The sequence below is a fragment of the Gossypium hirsutum genome, chromosome D12 (assembly GCF_007990345.1).
Source record: "Gossypium hirsutum isolate 1008001.06 chromosome D12, Gossypium_hirsutum_v2.1, whole genome shotgun sequence".
Taxonomy (NCBI): Eukaryota; Viridiplantae; Streptophyta; class Magnoliopsida; order Malvales; family Malvaceae; genus Gossypium; species Gossypium hirsutum.
The window spans coordinates 59,630,580-59,654,078 of NC_053448.1; the positions used below are offsets into that span (position 1 = coordinate 59,630,580).

Sequence of the window (23,499 nt, forward strand, 5' to 3'; positions counted from 1 at the left end):
TATTTTTCAACTAGAATTTAATTCTAGCTTATCCATAATCCAGATGAGGATTTAAAGTAGTGTCAGGGGAACCCAGAATTCCATTGGCTGCCATGTTTTTTTGATAATTTATGTTAAAGGCCAAGCCTAACCATTACTCTTCACTACGACCACACTGAAATTAAGTCTTTGAAAGGCAATAAACTTTCTCATTATGACATATAAGGATAGCATTTATCACTCTTGACCCCTTATATGGTAAGAATATCACAAATATAATTCAATGCCTATTAACTTTTACTTACCTAAACTGCCATTAGGATTTGTTTATTTGAAATTTTCGATTTAAGATTTAAATTTTAAGTATGGGATGAGTTTTTGTTTCGATTTAATATATATATAAATTTTGACTCGGTATAATTATACGAATGTATATATATATGAATTTTTTATTTTAATTTAATTATACACATTTAAAGAAATTAATCCATATATTTATCTTCATATTGGATTAATTTAATTGTTTGTGTATGCAATATATCAACGTAAAATGGTGTTAATTTGATAATGTTGTAGTAATTTGCGAAAATTAAATTAAATCAAAATTTCATTTATAAAATCGCATAAAATAAAAATTCATATGACATTACACGTTGGATCAAACTTTATTTTGTTGATATTTATCCATTTTATTATTATTGTTATTTTTTTTTTGAAAATTAATCATATTGTAGAGTACAAAAATATGCAACTTAAATTATAAAAATAATTTATTGTAACTCATTATTAATAGTTTGATATATGAAATATAAATTTTAAATAAATCTAAGTTGTTAATATAAATTGTTTGCAAAATTTAATTTTACATATAAATCATATTTTAACTTTTTTTTGAACCTCTTTTTGGGGCAATGCATAGAACTATTTATAGCCCTTTGCCAACCCATAAATAGAAGGATAATGCGCTTCAGCGCATTCGAACCCACATCCTCCTACAACAATATACATACCAATTGAATTAAGACTCGAATATATTATATTATATTTAATTGGGAAAAATAAAAATAACTATATACCCAATAAAAATGTTAAGAAAAAATGCATTAATAAATGAAAATTATAAACATCATTTTAATTCCAAAAATAATTTTCAAAAGTTAATTTAGGTCAAATTATAAATTTATGCTCCATTTATATTAACTATAAATTCTAAATATGATATAAATATTAAAATTAAATTTTACAAACCATTCATATTAATTACTTATGTATAAAATATATAATTATATATTATAATATTAACATTGATTTACCACAAATTATTTTACTATATTTGCACTATAATCTAATTAATACTAAAATAATAACAATGTGATACCAATTATTTCATCACTTGTAATTTTTAATTCATTTACAAGAGTAATGTTTATATTTGATTTTATTATATGTGTACTATGATCGTTTTGAATGCATTTAGTGCTCTATATCATGTCATATCTCAATGTTCGATTATAGGATAATTTTTTTAAGGGAGAAATTCACTTACATTGATGTAAAATTTAATTGGTTTTATATTTTTTTATAAATTTTTTATGAGAACAATATTTTAATCTATCGAAACGTCGTATTTTATACTCCATCCATTTAAATTAAACATATTAAGATCAACATAAATTACGTAAAAAATTTCAACCATTAAATATATATTGATATAGACAATGTTTTAGATTGATATGATTAAGATATTTAATCGATTCAAAACGTTACATGTATGACAAGTAAAAATATATTAATAAATTCAACATTAAATAATTAAAATATTAATTGTATAAAAAATTAAGAAAAATAATTTTTTTATATCGTTTTGAATTTTATTTTTACCATGGGTTTTTTTTTTTAATTTCATGACAGATTCTATGATTATTATTATTTTATAAAGGAGGAGATTTCAACATAATTATAAAAATAGATCATAAAATACTGAAAATTTGAAGTTGAAATCTCTAATAATTGGATCCAAAGTCGAAAAAGTAGATGACTTTTTCAAGTTTTATAACATTGCATTAACACTTGTCTTGTTCGAGAGAGGTAATCCAGGAAGGATAGAAACAATTGGGAAAGTCCCAACTTTCCAGAGATGGAAAAAGAAACAAAGACCTGCATTAGCCGATTATGTGGTGCTTTTTGTATTCGTTTTCACCTTTTCTTTTCCCCCTTTGCATGTTTGGTGATTGCCATGCGAAGTGTTATGAATTAATGTCGCAGGGGCTATTTACTTTCAACTTGCTATAACCTTTTTATGCAATTTTTATGTGTGAATCATAGTTGCAAAATATCTACTTTTTTCATGAAATATCAATGTTGCCAAAAGGTGAGTTGGATAATGGCCCCTACTTTAATTTCTTAAAGTTTTTAGTAGTTTTCCCACTAATATTTTGATATAATAAAGTCAAATAATTTTTAATGATTTGTATTGACGCAGATAGTTCATTAAGTATTGATCGAAGTATAGTAAGATTATCAAATTATATAAAAAAATTTTACACTATTTTTTATTAAATAATCTTGGGATATTAGAGGACGAGAAAAACACAAAAAAACTCTTTCATGATTTTTATTTATTTTTATGTGTGTCTTCCGAATGAAAACCGATTCATATTTATGAAGGTACTCATGTCTCTTTTTTTATTTTTTTATAGAGACATAATTATCCAATAATTATCTATTTAGATAATTCCATATCTTAACAACAAACAAAACTACATTTAATAGATATATAATTGAATAGTTATAATTAATGTTTTTAGAATCGTAATGGTGGTCAAATTGGTTAGGCCATTGGTTCGTCGGCCCAATAAATTCAATTAAAAATTAATAAAAAAATGTATTTTAAGAAACAGTTCATTCGGTTTAGTCGATTTTTTTGCCAGTCGCACTTCAACTAGTCCAATACCATTCTTCGAACTAATATCTCAACTGATCCAATCTGGCTCAAACATCACTAGTTATAACTTTTCGTCAATAACCGTATAATATAACTTTTAATAATTTACCAATAAACTTAACTCATCACTTTTATTCCTTTGGCTTTAACTTTGGATTATTGATAACATTTGACTTTTAATTGTGTGAATATTATTTTGAAAATATTCAAATAATATCATTTTCAAAACATTTTAGATTTTCACAATCTTAAAAATTAGTTGCATAAAATTTTAACACTAATCGAGGTAAAACATTCTGTAATAGCTCATTTTTGCCCGGGCCCAACGAAATAAACCAAAAATAAATAAATTAATAGTCTCAGTCCATTTTACAAAAAAATAAACCCAAAGCCCAATTATGCCAGCCCAATACAACCCTAGCCCACATAAACATTCAGCAGAAAAAAGAAAAAAATCCTAGCCTCCCTAACTCTTCAGCCGCCAGCCTCCACGCATGCCCACTGTCACCACCGCTCGCCTATCACCGGCCACCATGCGTCTGACGCCCTCTGACACCACCTGCAAAGAGAAATCAATTGCAAGACGATAAAAAAATAGAGATTAACAGTTTGTATTCGGCTATAAAAAGCCAAGAACCAATGCTTGTAAAACTTCTTCTTTTCTTTACGAAGACTAAGAAATAAAAACCAAAAACTAAGGTGATTTCCTAGTTTTTTTTACTTGAATCTTTCCTTTTTCTTTACTTTCATTGTTGTTTTTTTAATTTTTTAAAAACGAAAATAAAAAAAAAGCAAACAGAAAACGAAAGTTTGAGAGTTGATTTTTAGTCTTGCCCGATTTTTTTTTCTTATTTATTTATTTATTCTGTTTTGTTTCTTTCTAACACGAAAATAAAAGAAGAAAAAGAGGTGTACCTTTGAAATCACCGAAAAGCGACGAACTTTGGGCGTCCCACCGCCGCGCACAGTGGCGGCCGGTGGTGCTCCGGTGGCTGGGTCCTCGCCGGATTCCGAGGGCTGAGAGTGTTGAGAGAATCTTAGAGACTCTCTCTCTGTTTTTGTTGAAAAATGAAAGTGAAATGATTTTTTTTTTTCTGTTTTTTCCTATTTATATGGGGCCCGAAACGGCGCCGTGTTGGGCTTAAGCATCAATAGTCAAAACGACGCCGTTTTGCCTTAAAACCCGAATACTCGACCCGTTTAGCAGAGGATCCGCGCGTTTTGAAGGCCGAATGGACTATTTGCGCTTTGGGTCCCTCTGCTTTGATGCTTGGTTTCAATTCGGTCATTTTGCCCTTTTAGCATTTTCAATTTTACCCCACTTCTTTCGCGTTTGTTCCATTTTGGTCCGCGCAGAACGGTGCGTTTTAAGATTGGGGGATATTTCCCTATCAGTCTCTTATTCTTTAAGCGCATCCCATTTTGGTCCCTGGTGACCCTTTTATTCATTTGCAATATAAACCCCGAATTTTGGATCAGATTCCAATATCGTCATTAGCTCATCTTTATTTTTCCTTTTTTAAATTAATTTATTTTTAAAAAAAAAGAAAGGAGCTCTCCTATCATTATTATTGTTATTTATTTTAAGTTTTAAACATGTTATTTATTTTATAATGTTTTACTTAAATTTTTTTATTTACATTATTTGTTCAAAAATATTTCGTATATAATATCTTTTAATTTTTTTTATTTATGTATTATTTTTTTACAAAGAAAAATAATATTGTTTTATATTTCCTTTTACTTATTTATTTATTTTTGACTATGTTGATACTATTCATTCTCTTGAACTGGCTCGTTTATTTTATGTTGCATCGTCTATGTTTTTTTTATTTTTCATCATTTATTTATTTACTACTTTTCATGTACTTTCAAATTCGAATTTTATTATTTAATGTCATTGTTATCGTTGTTATTATATTATCATGAGTGTTACCGTTCATGCGTGTTAACTTTATGATTCATTTATATTAATGCCATGTCTATTATATTTCATTACGTAAATTATTTCATTGTTGCCCCAAGTGTATATTGCAAAATCGTTATTAATCGCATTTGATCCTTTTAAAGTTTTCAAACGACTTCTTTTTGAATGTAATAAAAATGCGCATTGTATTTTTAAGTATTCCATTAATATTCATTCAAATTCAAAATAAGGCAATATTCTTGCGTTTGGAAAATTCGAGCAAACGTGCCCTAACGTGTTGGGTTTCAATTTCTCGTTCGACCAAATAGCCAAATATCCTTTTTAACTTTCAAAATAAGGCAATATTTTGCGTTTGGAAAATTCGAGAAAACATGCCCTAACGTGCTGGGTTTCGATTTTTCGTTCGACCAAATAGCCAAATATCCTTTTTAACTTTCAAAATAAGGCAATATTGTGCGTTTGGAAAATTCGAGAAAACGTGCCCTAACGTGCTGGGTTTCGATTTCTCGCTCGACCAAATAGCCAAATATCCTTTTAAATTTTCAAGGTGAGGCAGTATTTTGCGTTTGGAAATTCGAGGGAACGTGCCCTAACGTGCTGGGTTTCGATTTCTCGTTTGACCAAATAGCCAAATATCCTATTAAATTTCAATCCATATCATTCGGTTTTTTTTAGGATCGTACTCTAAATCTCTTTAAGTTTTTCAATTTTTGACACTAAGACACTAATTAATTAATTAGATACCAATTTTGGGCGCATCGATGATTACGCACCTCGAAAAGTTCGAGTGGTTGTTTTTAACTAGGTACTAATTAATTAACTAAGTACTCAATAAACGATGAATCCATTTTTCATAAGCCCAAATAAAACTAAAACCCTAAATCCCAGAGATTGTGGAAACTCGTTTATCTCGCTGAAGCTAGGCGAAGCGAAGCGCCCGTTTTCAAAAATGGCGTCCTTAATCTCAGAAACAAGCCAAAAAATTTTCACCTCCGAGACCCTCCGTGCTGCAGCCAAACAGTCTGAACGTTGCCTCGTCGTTCCCGTTCGCCTTCGCCGTGCCATCAAGAAGTACCTCCGAGGTAATCCGTCTATCCATCATCCCGGTAAATTTGCTTACCAGCTCGATATCTTTTGACTCAAATTTTTCGTGGTTGTTGGATTGTAGAGCAAGAGGACCCTTATATGCGAAGAAAAGTGTTGCGGTTATCTCAGTCTTTTAGCGATATTAAAGATGTGAATCTGCAACTCGTGGCTGAGACTTCAAAAGAGCTCGTTGCGGATCCTCTTAAGTCGATGGAGCAATCACAGAGATGGAAAATCAAGAGTGCTTATGGTGATATCGGTCTCACTTATAGAGATGACGAGACCGTTGCTTATGTTGCTTCCAGGATGCCCGCTGTTTACTCTGCTTGTTATAGGGTCCTTAGTGAGGTACCAAAATTTATTTCCTCTAAATTGCTACTTAAATTATAAAAAAAAGATTGTGCCATGATTGCCAAATATTTGCTTTTGTGGCCATTTCTGTAGGTGAAATTTTATATTGTATAACTAATTTTGAGGATTATTTTGCTTATTCTAGGTGAGGAGAAGGCTACCAGGTTTCTCTCCAACGAAAGTTTTGGATTTTGGTGCTGGTACTGGTTCAGCTTTCTGGTGAGAATTTATTTGCTTTTATTTGCAAGAAGCTATTTTCAAATTGAGTGCCTTGAAGTTATATAAAATTTGTTACAGTGGTGTGAACTTTGCGGTGTTCTAGGGCAATGAGAGAAGTGTGGCCTAAATCTGTGGAGAAATTAAACATAGTGGAACCATCTCAATCTATGCAGCGTGCAGGTCGAAGTCTTGTACAAGGTAATAATTATTGAACTTCACATTTCATTTCATTGAATCTAATCGCTGCTGGGAAATGCATTTTTCAGGGAGCTAGTTAATTGCATTTCAGCTTCTTCATGCTTATGCAAATGAGAAATTTTGAATATTGGATATTATTACATTTATATGATGATACGAGCTCGATTATGGATGACTCGAGTCGTATGTGATGCCTGATCGTGAATTCGAGTAAGAGTTTGCTTGTTCTGAATTTGGTTTAAAATTGTAGTAAAATAGGCTGCTGTAACTAATGAGATAGGCTTCAAATGAAGGGTGCGAAATAGGTGAGAAAATGGATAGTTAAATTCGGCTAAGGCCAAAGAAAGAACCAACAATAAAAGAAATTGTTGACCCGAATCTTAACAAGGCGCTTAGATGATTTCGGTTTGGAAGTTGATAGTTAAACTTTGACCCGCTATCAAAGATGATAGGAACCAGAGGTATATGAACGCCACACCAGCAAGGTGATAAGTTCGGTTAACAAAGGAAAGAATTGACGCCACAAGATAGCTTGATAAGTCGATTCAGTCCCGAGAAAGAACAAGGAGAATTAGATAATCTCACAAGTTTAAGTCAAACGAGCTGAATTGAGCTCAACGAGCTGGAATCGAACTAATTCAACGTTCAAAGGATTGCAAACAACGCTTAGAGAGCTGGACCAAGGGCGTTTCTGGGGCGTGATCGTATCATATGAGTGCATTACATCATAGTTTATGTGGTTTAGGGGAAAACAGCAGTGAATCAATAGAATTAGGGCTGAACAAACAAGTAAGAAAGTAGTAGGAACTCTAGGAAATGTAAGTTTATAAAAGAACTTCTAGTTTCTTTCTGTTAATTCAAAGAAAATAATAAGAATAATAATGTTGGGGGTAAAGTTTACAACTTATTTATACTAGACTTTTTCTTGCAAGTAAAGTTGCTAGGCTTCCTTGAAAATAAAGTTTTATTCCTAAATCACTCTAGCCCTCCATGATATGTCTAATGCTTGATAAATGAAACGGAAATAATTAAAAGCTCCTGCATCATTAGTGACTTATACGTATCTTTGGGCATGTAAATGGATGGTACAAAAGAGTTGAGATCACCAATTGTCTTAGGTGACTATTGGATACGCAAATGGATGGTAGAGTGGAGTTGAGATTATTACTTGTCTGTGGTGATGATTTCTTTTTGATGATACAATTAACATGGAATTATTACAAGTGAGCATAGAAGTTTCATTGTCTTAACTCTGAACACTTGTATAATACATTATTTAAGACATAGCTGGGCAATTTCTTGTATTTTTATGCCGTTTCTTTATGTTACTTTTAGACCTGAAGAACTTGCCGCTTATTCATGGCTATACTAGCCTTCAAGCATTAACAAAAGAAGTTCAAAAGTCTGAGAGGCAACATGACCTTGTAATTGCTGTAAGTTTGTCACTCTACCTAAATTTTGTCATTGTTTTGCTGCATATAGTTGGTCCTAACAAAATAAAATTCCTCTTTTGATGGGAAAGTCTTATGTGCTTGGAGAGATACCATCATTGAAGGACCGAATTACAATAGTGCGCCAACTTTGGAATCTTACACAGGATGTCCTGGTATGTTCTTTGAATCTTTTATATGTTTGTCATGGTTGGGGATTATCAATGATTTTGTATCGCTCTGTCATTTAATAGAATGCAAAGTAATGTATGCCATCCATGCCACCTTGACTTGGAAAGTTGGAAACCCTTTCGACACCTGATGGGATGAATTGAGTCACCTGGAACAATGACAGATTATAAGCTGTTATTTGGAGAATATAATTTTGGTCCTTTGTTTTCTATCCTATTGATTTCAGATTTTATAAATTTGATTGTTGGCAGGTCTTAGTAGAACCAGGAACACCGCATGGATCTAATATTATATCCCAGATGCGATCTCACATATTGTGGATGGAAAAAAGAGTGAGTTTGCTTGTCCTCCTTTTTCTCTGTTGGCAATAACTTTGGCATGTTGTGTGACTATTGTGTTTCATTTATGGATATTCTTTCTCCCCATGCTTATATGATACCTTAGTAATTACTTCTTAGAAATTCCGTAAAGCCAAGGTGAACAAGGAAGATTCTAAGGACCTTATCGATCTTAGAAGTGGTGCATTCATTGTTGCTCCTGTAAGTGTGATGTTGTTTCACCTCTACTTTGCCCTTTTTTTCCCATCCTAAAGTATGCTTCATTCCTATTTATTTTCTTTTCTTTAGAGGACAATTATAACTGAGCCACTTTCATGATACAGTGCCCTCATGATGGGCGTTGTCCATTGGAGAAATCCTCGAAATACTGTCATTTTGTTCAACGTTTGCAGAGGACAACTTCACAGCGTGCATACAAGGTTTCTCCTCTAGTTCACTTATGGATCATTTGTTTATCTAGTATTCCATGCAACATATCAGCAACTGTGATGCTGGGATTTTTTTATTCTGCCATTCTTTTTCTCAACTTAAGATTTGGTATGTTTTACTTCTACAAATGAGCTAATCACCACATGAAGTGCCTAGCTCCATACTATGTCATGTCTCATGGTGGTTCAAAACAAAAGTTGAACTATACTTTTAAAATTTGGCATTTATAGGAACTTTTTTGAGGAGCCAAAGAGTTCATCTTCAAGGAGTCAGAATTAGGAAACTTCTATAGATCTCAAGTCTCTCCTTCATCATTATTTTGCAGCGCTCCAAGGGTGATCCTTTACGTGGCTTTGAAGATGAAAAATTTTCTTTCATTGCTTTCAGAAGAGGACAACGACCTCGGTAAGTATGTTTACTGGTTTGAGTAATACTTAAACACCTCTTTAAGTATGTTTAAGCATTACCACAAACCATACACCCACCGTACTTTTAATCATCACCCTTTTTCCTCTAATATTTATGTCATTAATGTTAACCACCATTAATAAATTTCAAAAGGGACCCTTGGCCTCTGGATGGTATGAAATTTGAGACTTTGAAAGAGCAGCGTGCTAAGAGAAATCCTGAAGATTTCGAGATCGACTATGGTATCGTGTCTATCTCCCTTTATTTCTTATTCTTTTTTTTTTAAATCTTATTTGACTCAACTACAGTGCTTGCTTACTTTTACTTCAAAACGTGTTCTGAACTCGGACAGAGGATCTAGTTGATGCAGAAGAAACTTCTGATATGATCCCATATGAAGAAGTGGATCCAAGTGCCTACGACTCCGATGTTATGGAAACCGATAACATCATAGATAATGACGAAGATCAAGAAGAAACCGTTAATGCTAATCTTGGTGGTGGTTGGGGAAGGATCGTCTTCCCTCCTGTTCGACGAGGCCGACAGGTTCACATGAATATTTGTCGATCAACCAATCCAGACGCCTCAGAAGGTTCATTCGACCATGAGGTTATCACACAAACTAAGAACCCAACGTTGCATCTTCAAGCCCGAAAGTCTTTCTGGGGCGACTTATGGCCCTCGGGAAGGATTGTAACAACTGCAACCTCATGATCACACCAATGTAAAAGACTATATATTTATTAATATAGAAACGTTTGAGTTAATAATATTTGCATGTGAGCTTCTTCTTCCACCGACAAATTTCAAGCTTGGTTCATGCACCGAACTTGCCTCTTGCAAGGTTATGCAGGTAGAGAGGTAAGTGAACAAGTCTTCTTAGCTTAACTAGATATGGTTCCTTGGCACATAAACTAGAAATGTCCATCGATTAGCCACAACCTTTACTGGTTCACTTTTGCCATTTCATGATGAGATCTGGTTGCAGCATTTTGGAGACGAGGACTCGATCAGTGTTACAAAACGACACTTACTTTTGTCTCCCACCAGCAAAAGAAAGAACAAGGAGAAACAAAATCTCACCCCCAATCCCAAAAGTAGTTGATCCTGTTTGATCATTTGAGACAATGGATAAGGAAGTTGTCTGGTCATTCTTGAGATTAAAGTTGAAGGGATGATTATAAGGTTTAGGGTTCTTTAGATAAAAAGCATATGTATAAAAAGGTAAAAAAACTTTCGGGTGTCTCTTAATTTTAATGTGGAGTATCTCTTAAGAAAATGGGGTAATTAAAACCTTTTCAATTTGGAAGTAATCAACTAAGTACGATATTCACTTTTTTTTATTTATTTATCAATTTACCCTACTTTTGGTTGGAATAATAGCTCTCAATATTATCCTGAATCTAAAAAATTTAATAACTTTAACTCTCAACATTTATAAAATGTATCAATTTGGTACTAGTTCTAAATTTGTTCGTATCCAATGAGGGTTAAAGTTGTTAATCTTCTTAGGATCAAGATCAAAATGGTAGAATCTATATAAACATTGAATTTTAAAATTGTTTTTATACCAATCAAAAGTAAAATAAATTGACAAAAAAAGTGAACATCATGATTAATTATCTTTAGTTGCTCACTCTCAAAATTAAAGTAGGATTAAATTGCTTCATTTTTATAGGGACTAATTTATTCAATATTGAACTTGATAGGAACCGAAGAGATAATTTGCCATATAAAAATATATAAGCTTTTACTTCTCTTATTTATAGTTAGGTTAACATTGGCAATCGACCATCTCTGCTTTTTATAGAAAAATTCAGGACTATGAAGTATATAAAAACATTAAAATCTGCTATTTCAAAGGACAAACTTCATCAAACATTAATCTTGGACTTGAACAACTATCTTAACTTTGATGGGTTGTACAGACAAAAATTTAACTTGGATCTTGAATTCGTAAGATGTTGAACATGTCAAGTTATTGTACTAATGTACTAGAAACTTGAAATTTTTTATACAAGCAGTCAATCTGATGCAAAAATAGAACTATTTTATTAAATGGGTGGCCCCATATACAATACTCAAGTTGAAAATTATGGTAGGTGTGCCTCTCAAAGACCAGAAATGAAATCTGCATTAATTTCAATCTAAATCTTTGCTTCAAAAGGAAGAAAATTAGATCGAAACTAAGCTTTTATATTATATGATCACATACATAAGAAGCAATTAAAATTTGAAAATTTAGGCCAATGAAAAAAGGGCCTGGTGGTCGAAAAAAGGAATCATGGGACAACTGTGGGCTTATTACAGGCTACAATACTATATAGTGGAGATGAGGCCCCCTCTCCCATGAACTAACCAAACCAACCATGTGGCCTTCACTTTTTGACCCTTTTGCATAATTGACCCCTTCCTGTTTTAGTTGCTTTGTCTATATCATTTTTGTTAAGACCATATGTTTTGATTGGTATATATTTTTTTTCTAGTTAAAATATGCTATTAGTCCCTGTATGTATCTAGAATTTGAGAGTTAGTCCCTGTACTTTAAAATTTAAAAATTCCATCCTCCTACTTTTTCAGTTTAAAATTTCTAGCTCAATCATTATTGTTGTTTGTAATTTCTGTCAAAATTTGTCAACTTAGCATCACAAGCTAACTTAGAAATTTTTTTTGAGAGGGTTAAGATCAGGGGCGAAGCCAGAATAAATTAATTTTTTATAATTTAGGGGGGGCTAAGGTGTAATTTTACCCTTATTAATTTAAAATTTTTAAAAAAATTAAGAGCCTAAATAGAAATTTTATATTTTAAGGGGGTCGGGGTCCCTGCCAGCCCCTTCTAAATCCGCCTCTGGTTGAGATTGAGTTATATATTTTTAGGGGTATTAAATAAAAAACTTGACATTTTAGGGGTCAAACTATAATTTTATCATTTATTTATCTAAAATTTTATAAAAATTCAAATGTTAAAAAGCATAATTTTTCATTTTTAAGGGGGGCATGACTCTGCTTTAACATGTTTGTTTTTTGCCAATCATATGTGACGTCGTATAAGAGTAGTCTAATCAACATGCTAATTTTGTAAATTTTGACAGAAAATATTAATAATATGTTAATGATTAAGCTGATATTTTTAAATTAGACAAGTAAGATGATTTAATTTTTAGCTTTTTAATTATAAGGGCTAAATTTCAAATGTTGTCTAAGTACAGGGACTAATGGCATATTTTAATTATTTTTTTGGCTTGGTTACCACGCGCCCACAATTTCACCTTAACAAAGTGTAAACCCAAGCTCATGCCCCAACACGCTTACACATGGTTATCCAACGTTGAAATCCCTGTGATCAAATAGGATCAACGGTCGATATCACTCCAGGTCCCAGAAAATATATATATTATTGCAACTGAGAATAAAATTGGGTGGTGGAGAATGGATATTAAATTCATCACAGATTTTAGTGGGTCCCCGGAAGATCTACTAGCTAAAATCCAACGGTTCAAATAAACTAATTTAAATCTTTTTTTTTAGAAAAAGAAAATTATAAATAAAATTAGAGATTTGGGGGCAGAAAAATAGTGAAGCCATTGTATGAGAACCAAAAAAGTCGTCAACTTGAATTATATTGTACAGTAATAGTAGTCGTGGTAATATTAATATTCCTAATATTTTTTATTGATAACGTGGAATGCACTAGCTAAGGTCACATGCCGTCCACGTCTAAAGATGGGGTCCGTCACGTGACATGATGAGAATGGGTAATTTTCATTCTTTAAAAAAAAAAAAAAAATCGGACGGCTGTGGGTGTATTCCTTGCTTTGCTTGACTTGGGTATTGTTGGGTAAGGAATAGAGACGGGAGCATGCGGATTGGGGATTGGGGTCCACCGCAAACACCACCGCCCTCGCTTACTTGTTTTTGTTTTCTCGTCACGTTACAAACGCACGCAGCCTCCGGCCGCCGCGGCGCTTCAAAATTCAAAAAAAATTGAGTGGGAGTGGCGTTGCGTTGCGTTGGTCAAGAGAACTTTTATGGTTGGGTTGGGTGAGTGGTAGCATGTGTTTTGCGTTGCGGTGCTGTTTTGGGTGGGGCCGTAACGTTGAAACATGATGCCCACATCGGAAGGCTTCAAATCGCCGCCATTCAATACTGTAATGCAGTGTATAGTAGTACACTGCACAGTACCACAAATAGGTACTAGAATTGATTACAGTAAATAGGATTAGGAGTGAAGTCACGGGCATGCAGGGCTTTTCCCTTTGGTTAAATGAAACAAAATAACATCTTAGCTCCTCTAAAATATTAGTTCTTTAATTTAAATTTTTGGAACTCTTTGGTAAAAATAAAGAAGATTACATTTTTTACTCCTTTCCATCGTAAAAAGTTAATAATCTACTCTAAGTTTTTTAACATAATTTTTTAAGCTTTACCTCCTCTAATATTTTGTATGTTTTTTAACATAATTTTGTAATAATTTATTTATTTTTCTCTTATCGACGACAGAATCTTAGCGTCTTCACTTGTAAAGAACGTTAAGATAGGTGTAGTGAAAGCCAGTGGACGTTAACCACGTGTGCATGCAAAAAATAATAGCCCCAAGTGATGGAGCCACCACCAATGGGGAGGAGTGGGGTTATTATTAGGTAAGGTAATGATACGATATATATATATGACTCACAGGAGTTTTGTTCACAAAGAAAGCCACGTGGCGAACAACAGTTGATGGATGGAGGTCCCAATTTTTAATCTATCAATGTTCATCATCACCTAAACCCAATCACATCCACGATCGCACAATCATGTTCGTCACTTTACCTTTATCAAAACCCTAGTCTTAAGTCACAAGTGATGCACATATGTATGCAATAGGTCAAATTTTATATATCTATTTTTTAAAATTTAATCTTTATAATTATCAATTTTTTGAAATTTGTATCTAAACGTTGAAGCCAACGTTTGGATAATATTTTATAATTTTTTATTTGAAAAACTTAATAGGTTTAAAATCAGACAGTTTGATTAAGGTCAAAACTAAACTAGGTTAGTACTAAGTTGTTGTCGTACTAAAAAAAAAAATCTTCGTTCTATTCAGATTTCACCAACGTTTGGATAAAAACAAAAAGAAACATTCGTCTTTAACGTAAATTAGTGTTCATATGCACATATTTGAAAGAAATGGATTTGAAGTTAAATAATAATTAATTTGGTAGAGGGAAAATAAAATAATTAAAAAAAGCATTTGAAGTTAAAATAATCATTACTATCCTTACAAAGGAGAGCAATAAATGCAAAATAAAGCAGAAAGGTGCTGTTCATATGGGATTGCCATCAAATTATTGTTCTTTAAAATAAAATAAAATCCAATCACTGTCAAGGTTACTTAAAAGTTTAATACCACAGAGCATGGAAATTGTGAAATCTCTTAATTTAATTATTCCGTAAAAGATACATACAATTTCTTAAATATATATATACGAATTTTTTAAATTTCGAATAAAATTTATCTGAGACACTCGGATTAGCAGGCGGTTGATTAGGGTGTAGTAAAATACTAAAAACAAATAAATATTAAGAATATAATCATGGAATTAATTGAGTTTTAGTTCAATTGGCATGATTGTTGTTATTTAATTTTTTAATCTTTAAATAAAAAAAATTACTTAAGCGCAATTGAATCCGTATCCCCATAATTATTACCATGAACAATAAACTAAAATCTCCCTTTCTAAAAAAATATATATACATAAATCATTTGTTACTTGATTGTGTAATACAATATCCATACTTGGTAAGCAGCACAAATGTAGGTTAATTAATGAGGCATTAAAATTAGCAAAGTACATAAACTTGAATAGATGTAGGCATGGCCCTGTCGTTGGTGAGTGATGAAGCAAATTGGTGGTGCAAGAGCTAATTAACAACTCATATTAGCAATGCCAATTACTAAGATTAGCACCAAATTTAATGTGGATCCTGACTCAGTTTTACGTGCATGCTAGCTACCAACCTATATATCCACGCACCCACATTGCTCAAATAAATTAAAAAGCTGCCCCTTATTTACATATTTATGCTTAAATTATTTACGTTTGGTACTCTTTCTCAACTAAAGTGGTGTCAATATCCCATTACAGTGCATGTTTTTAATGGACCAATCCTCCAACTGCATTTAAATCAGTTCCTACCCAAATTTAGGTAAAAGAATTATAAAAATTTGTATTTGGGAGTTGGATAATATTTTATCTCTTTTACTTAAAATGGGTAGAGATGAATACTTGTTAAGGCCTACGGCTCTCCAAAATTTTTTAAAGTTTTAGTAAGGTCCCATAAAATTTAATGCTTAGATATGCTATTGAAAATGGACAGATTAGACTTTGTACGTTAGATCAAATGACAAATTTTTTACTATTAAAAACTGACGTGACTAACGAAATAACATGTCACATGCATCTTATATGGGGTATAAAAACCAATTTTTAATAGTAAAATAAATAAATTTTTTAATAAAATATCATTCACGTCCATTTTATAATATATTGATTATCTTTTAAATAACATCCTACTCCTCGTCATTTAGTCGGAATTTTCATTTTCCTATTTCTTCGCACAGAATCATTTCATTAAATATAGGCTTTTAAAGCTTTAACCTCAACCAGCAATAAATTCATCAACTTTTCTGTTTGTCATTTGCTTTCATTTTCTTTCTTCCTATTTATTCAAGCCTAATTCAATGAGAGCAAAAATAAATAAAGAAAACATAATAATGTTTTTAAGGATGAAATTATGTATATGATGATATGTAAAACATGCACACATAAGCCACTCGCCTTCTTTTTTTATATATATAAATTAATAATGAATGAATTTGCAGAAACAAATATTCCCACTTAGTATAGTTTATATTTTATATTTTATTATACAGAACGTCCCATCTCTTGTTTCTCTTCTCTCTTATACACGCACAAGCCATAAAGCAAGGTGATATACATTGTACATATACATAGAAACCCCCTCAAAAAACCACCCAACATTTCATTTTCTCTGCTTTTCAAACCAGTTTCGAGACCAAAAACAGAAGCTGTTTCACTATTTCTTTTTCCTCTTATATTGAAGATATAATACTGTTCATTTTTCTTTCCTTCTCTTTCAGTTTCATCCATGGATACTGCTCAATGGCCACAGGTAGAGAAAGATCTATCACCTGGCTAGCTTAGCTGATCTTCTTCTTCTCTTTATCAAACTTTTTGGGCTTTTTTTTTTCTTGTTTTCTTTTCCTTTTTGTTTTCAAAGTTGCAAAAGATGGTTTTTCATGGCTATAGATAATCGTTGAAAGTCCCCACTCAAATTGGATTTAGTTTTTATCATTTGTTCTTCAACAATTTGCACTTTATCTTTCTCTTTTGCTGATATCAATATGTAATAAAAAGTAAAGTAACCCCCTTTTTTTTTATAAGTTTATCTCTGGCTTTGTTATAATCTTGGAAAGTGTAAATCAGTTAACTCCTTTGGTTTTTTCCATTTGTCTGCTCATCTTCATCTTTGTTTGATTGATGTTTGTAGGAGATAGTGGTGAAACCAATAGAAGAGATAGTCACAAATACATGTCCAAAGCCAACAGGTTTAGAGAGGAAAATAAGACCTCAAAAAGAACAAGCTTTGAACTGTCCAAGGTGCAATTCAACAAACACCAAATTCTGCTATTACAACAATTACAGTCTCACTCAACCTAGGTACTTTTGCAAGACTTGTAGAAGGTATTGGACTGAAGGTGGTTCCCTTAGAAACATCCCTGTTGGTGGTGGTTCAAGGAAGAACAAGAGATCATCTACGTCATCTTCTTCTTCTATTTCTACTTCTTTAACATCATCCAAAAAGCTACCTGGTTTGGTTACACCACCTAGCTTATCCCCGTGTTCTACTCAAAACCCTAAGATCCATGATGGTCAAGATCTCAACCTAGCTTTCCCTACAGCTAGTCAAGGCTATAGGAGTCTCTCTGAATTGGTTCAAGTTCCCTTAGAAAACAATAATAAGAACCAAATCCCTAGCTCTTCTTCTTCATCACCTACTACTTCTCAACTTTCAGCTTTGGAGTTGCTAACTGGAATCACTTCCAGGGGGTTTAATTCTTTCATCCCCATGCCTGTTCCAGATCCAAACACAGTGTATACACCTGGTAATTTTCCCATGCAAGATTTTAAACCAACACTGAATTTCTCCTTGGATGGACTTGGAAATGGATATGGGAGTCTCCATGGTGTTCAAGAGACAACTGGGAGGCTTTTGTTTCCATTTGAAGATCTGAAACAAGTTTCCACCACAACTGATATTGATCAACATAAAGATCAAGGTGATTCAACTGGTTATTGGACTGGTATGTTAGGTGGTGGATCATGGTAATTAAACAAGATGGAAAAAAATTAATATGGCTTTTTCTTTTTCTCTTTTTTACTGTTTTTTTGTTAAGGTGGGGGTGACTTGTTTGGATTTCTTCATTACTAACAGAAGATGATATACATGGTTTTCCTTAATCTCTCTCTCTCTATATATGATCCCTTCTTTTTTTTAATTAATTATGGTGGGAAATTTGAAGCTTATTTTAGGTTGGCTTCACTGAGGGCATACTAGAAGAAGATATCAAGCTAAGCCAAGATCCTTTTTTAGGGTAAAAAAAGTGTAATGGTTCAAAAAAGAAAAGCAGAAGGGCAACCCTATGAACCCATTGGTTGGCTTGGTACAAGTACAAAAAAAATGTATAATTTTCAAAGTTTGTAAGGGATTCCTGGTTGGAGCAAAAAAAAGACTCTTAATTTGTTCATAAAGTTTTTTCTAATTTTGATTTTAGTAAACAAATTGTTGAGTCTCTCATATTTGATATTTATTGCTGCAATGGTGATTTTAAATTCTCTCTCTCCCCCCATATCCCTTCTTTTATATCATATGTATGGTGTCGTCACCTAAGAGATTAATATAGGAGAGAAGCTTAGAAAGATGAATTGTATATATATGTATGCCAGGTAAGAAATCTGATCCTCCCCACATGCCATTGTAAATTTTCGTGTTACCCTGTAAAACTATATACATATAAACTTGCTTCAATCCAAACAAAAGCTTACCTACTGATATTCTCGACGAAAAACCCACAAATTTTAGACCCATTTCCATCGTTGCTTCAATGCCACCCTCTTCCCCTTTCTTTTTCTTTTTTCTTTTTTTTTTGGAATTGAAAGATTGAGAAAGATCTGACAAAGCCTCCTTTCTTTCGGTCATGAAAATGGACCCACAAACATTCCCCTCGACAAGTGTGTCGAAGAATAATACACCCCCCACCTCCCCCACTAAGGTTTTCGATCAATCCAGATCTACACCACCCTTTTATTATTATATATATATGTGTATGTATGTAGGTTCGATTTTGTTGTATGCTGTAATCCACCTTTAAGTTTGTGTATAATATCTGACAGATAGTGTGTTTAAGTTAAAGCCTGTATCAACCACCCTTTTGACTCTTAAGTTTAGTTTCTCTTTGATTTCTCAAGTTAATGGCTTGTTCATCATGGGCTGTTTATGGAAACCATAATAATCATGTAGTCTTTTATTTTAACATTTTAGTCTAAACAACAAGAATGCCTGATGAAAAAACAATTTTGCTTAAACAAGAAATTGGGAGCTTTCAGATTCAAATGGTTTCTTTACACACGGAAGCTATTTGTGGAAAACATCATGTGGCAAAAAAATGTGCAAAAATGGTAAGATTATGAAAAAGGGTTTTGCAATTTAGACAAAACCCAGTTCTTTTTTATGTATTAAAAATGGATATTCGAGTTCATGTAGTACAGCATAAATCAAGTGATTAAAATATCTAAATATTTACGTGTATATTCTAAATCTAATGATCGACTTTAATTAAAGAACCACTAAAATATTAAAGAGAAGTAGTACGATAATAGTGTTATTAAATTCGTGTTTCATGTGTTGAACTTAACTTCATTGATCCATCCATGATGTCTGAACTAAAAGAACTTTTTATTTTCGATTAAAAAAATGGGAAACTTTTTTTTTTCTGTAAATGTTTGCGTCTGGGAATGGGGAAATTTTAGAACATTAGGTGGGATGCGAACACATGGAAATTAACGTGTCGTGGAATTCGTTAAGTAATGGGGGTGGATTCCTTCAGACATGATCTACCAGAACCAGGAGTTTTTGCCTGTACTTATTTAGCTTGTGATTCAAGTTACTATGTGTTTCACTCAAAAGCCTTGGGTGGACTACGAAGTGACTGACCCACTGCCGACACGCGCATGTCTTTCAACTGTAAGCCTGACCGGAAATCTTTCCCTTTTTAAAAAAATTATTGTGAATGTTATAGTTTAAAGAATAATGAATCCGAAACTGGTATCAACAAAACAAAAGTTCTTTGTCACTCTACCTGTAGTTCACAAAAATGGCCATATCTTGGTTTCCAACAAAGTTGGAGGCTAATAAAAGATACTTGTGGCTTAAGCTGGGAGCAATATAAGGCAAGAAGATTATCTATATAGCTTGCAAAGAGAGAAAGTAAATAGTATATATGAATGTATTTTTCCCTGGCTTAAAGGAAGGGAAGGTATATTTTCTTAACCTGATTAAAGAGAAATGAGAATGCCCTTTTCAGTTTCATTATCTGTACAGGGATATTACAATTATATTTGGAAATTGGGATCACCCCAGAATAATGAAACTTAGTACTTGAAAAACCAGACATGAATTCCTTGGCAGTTGTTCAATGCTCACCGTTGATTCCGAATATACGGACCTTGTGCATGTTGGGGAACTTTGCAACCACCAGCACAAATACGGCCAATGTATTGAAGAAGAGCATCGGGTTTTGATAATCTGTTGTATGTGAGGCGATAAGGTACCTGGAAAATAAAATGTAGGGTAAATAAGGATGTGTTAACCAAGATAAAAGAAAATATTAGAGTTATTGTATAATGTCTTGCGATGCATCACTTTGATGTTACTCTTATCTAAGGTTTCAGAGTCCTAAAATGTTTCCGTTCAAGAGGCAATTAATAAATATGGCAGTAGGAAACAGCTAGTTTAATATGCAGAAAAGTACTGTCTAGTTTAATGAATCAACTGTTGAATGATATGGAAAAGAATCCATAAGCAATTAGTAACAAACAGAAATTAGTAACCTTTTTCCTTCCATATAAAGGTATGCATGTAGAAAAGCACATAATGTCTAATCGGGTATAAGTGCGATACCCATGGAGATTCATCTTCTTCGCAGAAGGATGTCATTGATAACAAGGAGGTGGATGACCAAGTTGGAAGGGTAGAATACGGTTTAAATCAATTGCATGTGAGGAAACTATCTTTTATTAACTGATTCTTTGAATAACGTAAATTGACTACATCCATAGGTCGTAACAAGAGGCATTCATGAGCATGGCAAAGGTTGAATGCAACTCACTAAGTATCTAACAGAAGGCATGCACCTTAATCAAATAAAACATAAGGGAGACCCACCACATTGCATCTTATACGCTTTAGTTCAGTAAATCATCTATGAATTAAAAAGCCGCCATATTTTTATTTCCGATATTCAGTATAGGTTTATATAGAAGAAAGTGAATACTTACAGCACAACAGGTACAACAGTCAAAAACTTCCTGTTCCGTGTCAGTTGCTTGCCATTGTCTATTTGCTCCCACCAAGTCAAACCGTTGTAGATACCTTGGTCATCAGCAAACGGTGTTCCCTTCTTCCAGTGAAAGAAGTGATATGTGACCTGAGGCAAGAATATGCAAATCCATGCACAACATACTCATTAAGCATAGAATAAAGAGCTGAAATTTTGAATACTATACCATTTATTAGTGTTATAGTGAAGAGTAAATAATAATCATTTCTTGACCCTGTCTTATGGTATAACAATAACAAGCAAATCTCTGACTGGATATCATAATTAGTAATCACCTGAAAATGTCTAACAAATTGTTTCACGTTGATAAACAGGAAATTGTTATTTAGACATCTAGTAATTAAACTCAAAGAAACAAACTCTGACCAACTGTATAGGTGAAATCTGAGCCTTTCTTCACTCAAGGAAAAGAAACAAATAGAACTATCAAAGGGGGCATGCCAAACATTAACAAAAGCAGTAATCACAAATATACTAGTTTTAGCTCATTCTATTTGCTACCAAGCAAGTGAGTACATCATTAAGACTTAAAATTTTAGATTTCCATTCATTCACGCGTATCAAACCATCAAGAAAGCTAGAAAAGTATTACAGCAGAATCATGAAAAGTGAAGACAGTTAGCAACAGCACCAGATGTTGTCTAATCAAATCTCGGAGGGATGCCTTACTCTAAAAATGTAAAGGTCAATTAGCCCTTTACTACCAGCTAAAAAGGTTAACAAACAACCAATTTAGAATCAAGAATCCTAAGCATTCCAGTTTGAGAAAGTAGGCTATTGTTCTCAACATTCTCACAACCACGTGGGTCTAGAATACCAAAGAAAAAACAGACAACAGTCCATCTGTTGTAGACATGCAATTTAGTATATGATATAGCATTTCAAGCCAATTTGATACAGTAGATACACTGAATTCCCAAAAGAAAATTCAGTTTATAAATTGAAAAGTGAGGGAAAAAGGAGCTTTAAAGAGTTCCAGACCAGCTTATTCGCTCATTCAGTTGTAGCTTGTGCTGAAAATTTTCACCTCCTTAACTAGGTTTAAACCTCCAAATCTTCAATAAGCTTAGAGATATAGCCTATATAGGCATCTCAAAGGCCAATAAACTGATGACAACAACGCATAATCAATTCACAAACACAAGAAACAGAAAGAATTAATACTATAAACATATTATTCGAGTAGTTGTAATCAAAGACATAGATTTCGACTAAGCACTAGCACCAACAAACTCATAATTCAAGCTTTCTACAATTCACCTATACAAGAAGCTATTGGGGAACCCGCCAAATCTCTCTAGTCAAGCAATATAGCAAAGCTGGTCCAGAATAATAATCCCCAAAAATTTTAACCAACGCAGGGGAAAAAAAAACTAATTTCGTCGTTGCTATAGCTAAAGTCTCAAGAAATCATCAAACCCTTAATTCAATCCAAAACCCCCCATCAACAAAAAAAAAATCCCAAAAGCCGATCAAATTAAAACCCAGATAGGAAACGCAACAAAAACCAAGAAAAATATAACTTTTATGAATCAAAATCAAAAGGGGAAAAAAGGCTAGCTTACAAAGAAATGCGCGAGATGAACAATTGTCCAAGCGGTTCCAGCAGAGGTGCCAAAGAGAGATAAAACGAGGAGCCATGAAATGAAAACCATCAAGATATAACTGGTCCAAACTCCTGGGTACGTGAACCACTCCGTATTCTTGTTCAGATCTGTCGTTGGCACCGCTCTCACGTACATATTTCACTTTTTTGCTCTTCTCTTCTTCTTCTTCTTGTTTCACAAGTTTTCCTTCTTTCTTAAACAAGCAGAGGTTGATTCAAGGGTATATTGTTACAACTTTGAATTTTCTTTGTTGTTGAACAAAGGAAGGCTTAATTTCAAGGTCAAGGATGATGATCGAGGGAGATGTAGGATGATGATTATGATGATGATGATATTGTCTTTATTGACGGTGCGGGTTTGGGTTTTTTTTTTCTTTTTTAACCTATTTATAAAGCTCCCTCGATCTGAACCATCCTTTGTATTTTCTATGGCCTAGCTTGGTTGCTTGTCGTTGTCGAATTATTTTGCTACATTACATATTTCGGAGGAATTTTCGGCAAATTTTCTTTTTGTAGATAATGTATAAATATACATTGTTGGTTTAATAAAATGTAGGCAAGGAATGTTCCATACATTTTTATTTTTTCCTATGAAAATATTAGTGCTCAGATGCAAGATTTAGTGGTGAAGATTGCGGGTGGTGATTGATGATACATTGTGATGTTGTAAGTTATGTATTTAAGAAATTGGACAGAGTTTCGATAT

The 23,499-nt window shown here is 33.0% G+C and overlaps 4 protein-coding genes across 4 annotated transcripts; 2 read left to right on the forward strand and 2 right to left on the reverse strand.

Annotated features, from left to right (window-relative positions):
• Positions 1-3,254: 3,254 nt before the first annotated feature.
• LOC107944728 (uncharacterized) lies at positions 3,255-4,372 on the reverse strand. The gene is made up of 3 exons (XM_041108048.1): positions 4,241-4,372; positions 3,839-4,027; positions 3,255-3,482 (listed from the first exon to the last, which is right to left on the reverse strand). Exons 1-3 carry the CDS (start codon positions 4,370-4,372, stop codon positions 3,390-3,392), a joined length of 414 nt encoding a protein of 137 aa, XP_040963982.1. The 3' UTR covers positions 3,255-3,389.
• A 1,320-nt stretch (positions 4,373-5,692) lies between these two features.
• Positions 5,693-10,295, forward strand: LOC107947175 (methyltransferase-like protein 17, mitochondrial). The gene is made up of 12 exons (XM_016881748.2): positions 5,693-5,932; positions 6,019-6,284; positions 6,433-6,506; positions 6,610-6,704; positions 8,040-8,137; positions 8,227-8,310; positions 8,578-8,658; positions 8,785-8,865; positions 8,988-9,083; positions 9,419-9,498; positions 9,655-9,743; positions 9,854-10,295. The coding sequence occupies exons 1-12, from the start codon at positions 5,800-5,802 to the stop codon at positions 10,213-10,215; spliced, it is 1,539 nt and encodes a 512-aa protein (XP_016737237.2). The 5' UTR covers positions 5,693-5,799; the 3' UTR covers positions 10,216-10,295.
• Positions 10,296-16,439: 6,144 nt separating this feature from the next.
• On the forward strand, positions 16,440-18,351 carry LOC107947174 (dof zinc finger protein DOF4.6). Its single transcript, XM_041107497.1, has 2 exons — positions 16,440-16,680; positions 17,059-18,351. The coding sequence occupies exons 1-2, from the start codon at positions 16,657-16,659 to the stop codon at positions 17,896-17,898; spliced, it is 864 nt and encodes a 287-aa protein (XP_040963431.1). The 5' UTR covers positions 16,440-16,656; the 3' UTR covers positions 17,899-18,351.
• A 1,685-nt stretch (positions 18,352-20,036) lies between these two features.
• Positions 20,037-23,358, reverse strand: LOC107947173 (ORM1-like protein 3). The gene is made up of 3 exons (XM_016881746.2): positions 22,753-23,358; positions 21,126-21,274; positions 20,037-20,399 (listed from the first exon to the last, which is right to left on the reverse strand). Exons 1-3 carry the CDS (start codon positions 22,927-22,929, stop codon positions 20,261-20,263), a joined length of 465 nt encoding a protein of 154 aa, XP_016737235.2. The 5' UTR covers positions 22,930-23,358; the 3' UTR covers positions 20,037-20,260.
• Positions 23,359-23,499: the final 141 nt, after the last annotated feature.

What these genes read in the sequence shown, in the direction of transcription:
- LOC107947174 (XM_041107497.1), top strand. Translation starts at nt 16,657, where the DNA reads ATGGATACTGCTCAATGGCCACAG. An exon ending in ATACTGCTCAATGGCCACAG is followed by an intron (nt 16,681 to 17,058) that starts GTAGAGAAAGAT and finishes TGATGTTTGTAG; the next exon opens with GAGATAGTGGTGAAACCAAT.
- LOC107947173 (XM_016881746.2), bottom strand. Translation starts at nt 22,929, where the DNA reads ATGTACGTGAGAGCGGTGCCAACGACAGATCTGAACAAGAATACGGAG. An exon ending in TTCATCTCGCGCATTTCTTT is followed by an intron (nt 21,275 to 22,752) that starts GTAAGCTAGCCT and finishes TTCTTGCCTCAG; the next exon opens with GTCACATATCACTTCTTTCA. An exon ending in ACTGTTGTACCTGTTGTGCT is followed by an intron (nt 20,400 to 21,125) that starts GTAAGTATTCAC and finishes TTTATTTTCCAG; the next exon opens with GTACCTTATCGCCTCACATA.
- LOC107944728 (XM_041108048.1), bottom strand. Translation starts at nt 4,372, where the DNA reads ATGAATAAAAGGGTCACCAGGGACCAAAATGGGATGCGCTTAAAGAAT. An exon ending in ACAAACGCGAAAGAAGTGGG is followed by an intron (nt 4,028 to 4,240) that starts GTAAAATTGAAA and finishes CCATATAAATAG; the next exon opens with GAAAAAACAGAAAAAAAAAA. An exon ending in GCTTTTCGGTGATTTCAAAG is followed by an intron (nt 3,483 to 3,838) that starts GTACACCTCTTT and finishes TTCTCTTTGCAG; the next exon opens with GTGGTGTCAGAGGGCGTCAG.
- LOC107947175 (XM_016881748.2), top strand. Translation starts at nt 5,800, where the DNA reads ATGGCGTCCTTAATCTCAGAAACAAGCCAAAAAATTTTCACCTCCGAG. An exon ending in AGAAGAGGACAACGACCTCG is followed by an intron (nt 9,499 to 9,654) that starts GTAAGTATGTTT and finishes AAATTTCAAAAG; the next exon opens with GGACCCTTGGCCTCTGGATG. An exon ending in AGATTTCGAGATCGACTATG is followed by an intron (nt 9,744 to 9,853) that starts GTATCGTGTCTA and finishes GAACTCGGACAG; the next exon opens with AGGATCTAGTTGATGCAGAA.